The 7320-nt window shown below is 51.1% G+C and overlaps 1 protein-coding gene across 1 annotated transcript in view; it reads left to right on the top strand.

Moving 5' to 3' along the window:
* LOC310806651 (A disintegrin and metalloproteinase with thrombospondin motifs 12-like) overlaps positions 1-6322 on the top strand; it is a 24243-nt gene extending 17921 nt beyond the window's left edge. The window contains exons 17-24 of the mRNA XM_083672830.1: positions 157-283; positions 627-837; positions 1142-2524; positions 2785-2937; positions 3115-3291; positions 3774-3920; positions 4543-4693; positions 4894-6322. Of these exons, the coding sequence (XP_083528956.1) occupies positions 157-283; positions 627-837; positions 1142-2524; positions 2785-2937; positions 3115-3291; positions 3774-3920; positions 4543-4693; positions 4894-5009 (2465 nt within the window). The 3' untranslated portion in view covers positions 5010-6322. The remainder of the gene's footprint in view (positions 1-156; positions 284-626; positions 838-1141; positions 2525-2784; positions 2938-3114; positions 3292-3773; positions 3921-4542; positions 4694-4893) is intronic.
* The last annotated feature ends 998 nt before the right edge of the window (positions 6323-7320 follow it).

Here is a 7320-nt window from a genome sequence, read left to right as displayed (position 1 = left end):
TCTCTCTCTCTCTCTCTCTCTCTCTCTCTCTCACTCTCTCTGGTGATGTTAACCCCCACCTCTCTCTCTCTCTTCCCCCCCTCTCTCTGTCTCTCTCTCTCTCTGTCTCTCTCTCTCTGTCTCTCTCTCTCTCTCTCCCCCCCCTCTCTGTCCCAGGTATGCAACATCAGCCTGTTCGCTGCTTTGAGATGGATGTGGGTGTGGTGGATGAGTCGTTGTGTGACCCAGACATCCGCCCAGAGGACAGACACCGCAAGTGCAAGACCATGGACTGCCCCGCCAGGTCTCTCAATGCTATTACTACTCTATTACACCCTTATTACCACTATATGGTGTGTTACTACAAGTGCATGAACATGCCTCTCTAGGTCCACTATTACAGTTGTTGTACTACCTACCCGCTGTCTCACCCCCTTGTCTTCCCCTCTCATCCCCTGTCTCACCCCCTTGTCTTACCCTTTCATCCCGTCTCACCCCCTTGTCTTCCCCTCTCATCCTGTCTCACCCCCTTGTCTTCCCTTCTCATCCCCTGTCTCACCCCCTTGCCTTCCCCTCTCAACCCCTGTCTCACCCCCTTGTCTTACCCTCTCATCCCCGCCCCCCCCTCCCGGCTCCCTCCCCTACAGGTGGTGGGTGGGGGGGTGGCTGCAGTGTTCAGCCACCTGTGGTTCGGAGGGAGTGCGTAAGCGGACAGTTCTGTGTGTGCGGACGGTCGCAGGAGAGGAGAGGGTGCTGCTCCCTATGGACTGTAAACATCTCATCAAGCCCAAACCTGTGGTGCCCTGCAACAGAGACCTGCCCTGTGGACCCGACTGGGCTGTGGGTAACTGGACTGAGGTAGGAGCATTCATCACCTCTCTCTCATTCCTCTCTCCCTCTGTCTCTCTTTCTCTCCTCCTCTGCCTTCTCTCTCTTGCTGCCTCTGTCCTTCTCTTTGTCTCCCTCTTTTCCTCCCTATTTATTTCCCTGTTCATCTCCCGGTCCATATAATCTTGTTGTGTTGAAGATCTGCCTTGATCTGCATTCATCTCTCTCTCTCTCCCCCTCTCTCTCTCCCTCTCTCTCTCTCTCTCTCTCTCTCTCTCTCTCTCCCTCTCTCTCTCCCTCTCTCCCTCTCTCCCTCTCTCTCTCTCTCTCTCAGTGCCCAGTGACGTGTGGTGGGGGCGTCCGCTCCCGGTTGGTCACCTGTCTAACCGCACCTAAGACCAAGTGCGACCTTTCAGCCAAACCCCGCTCCAAGTCGCTGTGTGCCCTGCAGAGCTGCCCCATCCAGGGCGCCCTCCGCCGACGCCCGGGACCACCCCCGAAATACCGCCGCATCTACCCGCCCAAGAGCCAACCTACCAGGCACCCCGTCACCCACACTTGGGGCCCAGAGACCACCAGTGCCACGACTAAACCCAGGACTACAGCCACGACAACAGAGAAAACTACAATCGCCATTACCACTACCACCACCACCACCACCAGGCCACTCACAACCCCTGAGGTCATTATCGACGTAGATGATTATGAGTTCAACCTCCGGGTGAAGAATGAGGAGGACAACGGTGGAGTCTCCTCCACTACCGAGGCCAGTCCTGCTGAGGAGGAGAGGAACGAGAGTGATATGAGAGGGAAAGAGGAGGGGGAGGAAGAGAGGGAGGAGGAAAAAGAGGAGGAGGAAGAGGGGGAGGAGGAAAAAGAGGAGGAGGAAGAGGGGAGTGCACCAGATATGGTGTTTCCAGATTCGGGGGTGAGGTACACCCCTGGTTATGACAATGTTGAGGATGCCACTACAGAGGAACAAGGGATTATTGAGCTGGACACTGTTGTTACCACAGCAACCTCTCTCAGGACAAAATACCAGTCACCCCACCACACTACACGCACCCCAACCACCCCACGCTCCACCCACCGCTCCACCCCAAGCTCCACCCCAAGCTCCACCCCACGCTCCACCCCACGCTCCACCCCAAGCTCCACCCCACGCTCCACCCCACGCGCCAAACACACAACCAGAGTACCCCCTGTTACCTCCCCCTCCACCCCACACACTAGCACTGTCCACTGGGCTATGCCCACCCGCCGTTACCCCCTCTCTCCCCCCAAGACCACCTCCTATATCAACCTTTATGCCCACAGAACACCCCGGACACCCCACACTACCACTCCCACCCGCCCCACTCGGGCCCACTCAGGGGGGGTGAGGGGGACACCATCAGCCCCCTCCCCCAAGACACAAGCCCCCTCCCCCACTTCAAAAGGCACTTTCCGTCCACCCAGACCCCCCACCCCACAGACCCCCCAACCCACAGTCAGGATCCTTAAGCTGAAGAAGCCTGCCGAGGCCCCCAAGAGTGGCAGCTCTGCCCCCCGTTCTAAAGAGCCCATCCCCCGCCCCAAAGGCTCCTCCCCCCGCGCCAAGGGCCAGGAGCATAGACCAGGAAGTCCAGTGTTGAGCTTCACCAGTGACTATGGCAACCTGAATGCCACAGAGCCAACCAAGATGGAGGTGTTCTGGGTGGTGGGGAACTGGTCTGAGGTGGGTACTGGAGGACAGGGACCCTCTGGGGTTTCCATAGTGATGAGGCTATAGGGACACAGTCAGTTCACTCAGAAGGCTTTTATATCAGAATCAATGACCTCAAATGGTCAGTATAACAGACATGGCAGTTACAATTACAGTATAACAGTCGGTAATAATTCAACTCTTTCCCTCTCTTTCCCTCCCTCCCTCTCTCTCTCCTCCTCACCTCTCCTCTTTCCTCCCCTCTTTCCTCCCTCTCTCCCGTCTCTCCTCAGTGCTCTTCGTCATGTGGGCTAGGAGCAGTGTGGAGGTCCGTGGAGTGTAGCTCCCGGCAGGAGGAGGACTGTGCCAGCCTGAAGAAACCCGAGCCTGCCCGCATCTGCCACCTCCGCCACTGCGTCACCTGGCTCAGTGGTAACTGGACTAAGGTCTGCAGCCTGCATGGGCACCCCACTGTTTCTGCGTCAGAGTGAAAGGTTGCTAAAGAAAATTGAAGTTAAAGTTTGCAAAAGCAGAAACCTCTCCTCTCCTCTCCTCTCCTCTCCCCTCCTCTCCTCTCCCCTCCTCTCCTCTCCTCCTCCCTCTCTCTCCCTCTCTCTGTGTAGTGTCCAGAGGGTTGTGAGACGGTGGGTCGGAGGCAGCGTGATGTCCAGTGTGTGGACGCCCAGAACAAACGGCCGCTGAGGCCTTTCCATTGCCAGGCCATGTCCTCCAGACCCTCCAACACACAGTTCTGCCACCCACAGCCCTGCTTGGCCTGGAAGACCTCCCCCTGGGGACAGGTAGACATAGAAACACCTGTGTGCACAGGCACGCATGCACACACTTACACACATACACACACACTTACACATACACACACACACAATTCACATACAGTACATGCACACACGCACACGCAGGTTTATTTTCTCCAGTGCGTGTTATAGACTGGTGGAGTACTGTGGAGTACTGTGGAGTACTGTGGAGTACTGTGGAGTACTGTAGAGTACTGTGGAGTACTGTGGAGTACTGTGGAGTACTGTAGAGTACTGTAGAGTACTGTGCTTGTCTGTCTGAACTAGTAGAGTATGACATAAGATCTGAGTCTCTCTGTCTTTCTGTCCCTCCCCTCCCCTCCCCTCCCCTCCTCTCCCCTCCCCTCCCTGCCCCTCCCCTCCCCTCCCTGCCCCTCCTCTCCCCTCCCCTCCCCGCCCCGCCCCTCCCCTCCCCTCCCCTCCCCTCCCTGCCCCTCCCCTCCCCGCCCCTCCCCGCCCCTCCCCAGTGCTCCGGGAGCTGTGGTGAGGGATTGAGGGAGCGCCTGGTCTACTGCCCTGAGTCCAATCGCTGCAGCGCCACCCAGAGGCTAAACAGCACAGAGTCCTGCAGTCTGCAGCCCTGCAACCACTGGGAGCAACAGGACTGGGAGGAGGTAAGGCACAGGCAATGATGAGCATTTCAGATGAGTACTAAAACATTGCATTACTAAAAGACTGCATTACCCATACAGCTCATATGCTGCTACACTGCTCATACTGTAACTATTTATTCTACTATAATGCTACTGTTACTCACATACTGCTATACTGCACTGCTATATTATACTGCTTATATTATTCTATATTACACTGCACTACTACTGATCATATATTGCACTACCTGTAAATACTGTTCATTGCACTTTCTGCTATTTTGCACTTCTGGTTAGACGCTAACTGCATTTCGTTGTCTCTGTACTTGTACTCTGCGCAATGACAATAAAGTTGAATCTAATCTAATCTAATCTAACATGGTAAATCTTAGTATGCATTATTTGGAACTACTGTGGCTACATGGTACATATGTACTGTATATACTGTATTTATTATACAAGTGGATGCAATTGAATTTCAATGGCCTTCCATTAACATGTCCTCTATGCTGTTTTCTATGCTGTCATATTGTATGTTGATAGACCTCTATTCTATTTGGCTTCTGGTGTGTGTGTGTGTGTGTGTGTGTGTGTGTGTGTGTGTGTGTGTGTGTGTGTGTGTGTGTGTGTGTGTGTGTGTCAGTGTTCTATGAGCTGTGGCGGGGGTCTCCAGCGTCGGGTGGTCAGCTGTGTCAGTGATGACTCAGTCACAGTGATGAATAGCCTCTGTGAGAAGACCCCCAAACCAGAGACCCTCAGGAAGTGCGGCATGCAGGAGTGTAAAACCAACACAGGCAGGAACACATCACACTCTTCTTCCTTTTTATTAAGTCTGTCTGTCTGACCCATTTTGCTCAAAGAATACCTAAATGACCTTAAATGTTTGGGGGGATGTACGTCTGCTGTTAAATGACAGAACTGTTTGTGTACGTGAAGCTCAACTAACCCAGCTGTCTTTCCCGGTGCGTATTGTGGTTCTGTTGCGGTTGTGTAGGTCCAGTGTGCAGGAAGAACAGCATGTCGTCTCGGTTCTGTGACAAGCTGAAGCTCCTGGGTCGCTGCTCCCTCAGGTCCATCCAGAAACAGTGCTGTGTCACCTGTCGAGGGTAACACGTCCCCTCACTTCTTCGGCCCGGTTCTAAACCAAGGCAACCACTGACCCTCACTTCTCTGGCCCCATTCCAAAACAAAGCAACACTGACCTTCACAACTCTGGCCCCATTCCAAACCAGGACAACACTGACCTGCACTGCTGTGGCCCCTTTCAAAACAACCTCTGGCTCCTCCCATATCCATATGAACCTCTGGCTCCTCCCATATCCATATGAATCTCTGGCTCCTCCCATATCCATATGAACCTCTGGCTCCTCCCATATCCATATGAACAGGAGAATTCAAGGAGCTAATGTATTTTATGTTGCTATGTGCAGTTTGTCTCAGCCTTGTCAAACCCTTATAGCCGTTATTTAGAAATATAGACCCCATCTGACCCCCATTTCCCTCATTTTCAGAATGTCAACCTCTGTACAGCCCGCTTGGCTTGTACATCGCTCTTCTTTTCCATATTTCCCCACCAACAGTTGAATATGTTGGGATATGAATTATTCAGTCATGTTTTTTTCTTTAATTAAATGTTGTAGTATTGATAGATGCTTGTCTGGTCCTTATGAAACAGACGCCAAGTTGTAGCAACCGGTAGCCCCACAATTCGACTTGCTCCGACCGAGTCCGAGCTTGCGACCTCTGGCTTGCCGACACACGTGACCGTCTCCTCAAATACCCCAAGTTAACCAGCTACGCTATTGAAAAGCTATCAATTGGACAGCGAGGGTGGTGGGGGTATTTGAACTTGAGGAGTGAGTTTTACCATCTAAACTCCTCCTTCAAACATATCAACACAGTTCACAGTCTGATACTAAATTAGATAATTCGATAGCTGTGATGTTATTATGTTTTTATCATGTAACTAAATAAACCCCACACACCAGTTAAATAGCAGACTGTAGGATAAAACATTACGGTTGATCCCCTCTAGATAGTGTTTAGAATCTGTTTTTATTCTGTTTTATTTGATATTTTATTTTATTGCTCTCATTCTCAGAGCTGTTGATGGTGCTGTGTGTCTGTCTCCCCGTCCCTGGGCACCAGGCTATTTCTGCGTCAGGAAACGTGTCATTATTTTGCCAAGTAACTTGCGTGTAGTAAATAATGATGTCACAGTGTTAGGGTTAGGGTTAGGGTTAGGGTTAGGGTTAGCAGAAACAGTCAGGCAGTGTCTATCCTGTGTTGCTCTTCCCCTTTATCAGAAAGGCCAATGAGAATGAGGTGTTGCAGGTCATCCCTCTCAGGCCCTTCTAAAGATAGCATCCATGTTTATATGATATTGTACAACGTTGTGTTCATACTGTGTCCTACCCATTGTCTCCTGCAATAAATGCAATTCCAAAACATGCCTGTTGTGACTGTGTTTTGTAATGTAAATGCAATGCATTTTGGTATAAAAGTATGTATGTGGTCCTCTGTGGTTCAGTTGGTAGAGCATGGCGCTAACAACGCTTAGGTTGTCGGTTTGATTCCCGCTGGGACCATCTATACTGAAATGTATGCACTCACTGCAATGTGAGTCGCTTTGGATAAAACCGTCAGATAAATGGTGTATATACATTATATATTATTATGTATGTGTCGCTCCTGTGAGGAGTCTCTGCTGTTCTCAGTATCAGTGAGAACAGGCCCTGGTAGATCAGAGGAAATGAAGAGGAGGAACAGCATGTTATTGGTTGAGATACTCATTCAAAATGGCTTTTCTCCAGGACCCAGGGTTATACACAGTGTATGACGTCTGGGTAGACTCAGGTAAGCTGGGTTCATACCTGGTTAGGTAAGCGTAATGTTAACACACATCTATGCCAGATGTCCGTCTTAAACCTGATCCCTGTCTATAAACAACTTTAGGTCTGAACTTGATATAATGTTGAGCGCGGCTGTGATTTAAAAAAATGTTTTTTAACCCTGACCCTTACCCTAACCCTGACCCTAGCCCTAACCCTAACCCTGACCCTAACCCTGACCCTAGCCCTGACCCTAACCCTGACCCTAGCCCTGACCCTAGCCCTGACCCTAGCCCTGACCCTAGCCCTGACCCTAGCCCTAATCCTAACCATGCTCATGGAGGGCACAATGTCTACAGAATTTAGTTTCAGCCCAGCAATAACTCTTCTAATTATTCCATAGAATCACAAATGAATGAATCAGGTAGCTGGGCTGAAACAGAATATATATGCCATTCAGCTGACGCTTTTGTCCAAAACGACTTACATTGCAGTGAGTGCATACATACATTTCAGTATATATGGTCCCAGTGGGAATCAAACCCACAACCTAAGCGTTGTTAGCGCCATGCTCTACCAACTGAGCCACA

Source organism: Argentina silus (assembly GCF_951799395.1).
Source record: "Argentina silus genome assembly, chromosome: 7".
Classification (NCBI taxonomy): domain Eukaryota; kingdom Metazoa; phylum Chordata; class Actinopteri; order Argentiniformes; family Argentinidae; genus Argentina; species Argentina silus.
Note: the sequence above shows the minus strand (reverse complement) of the source record. Positions and strands in the feature narration are given on the sequence as shown.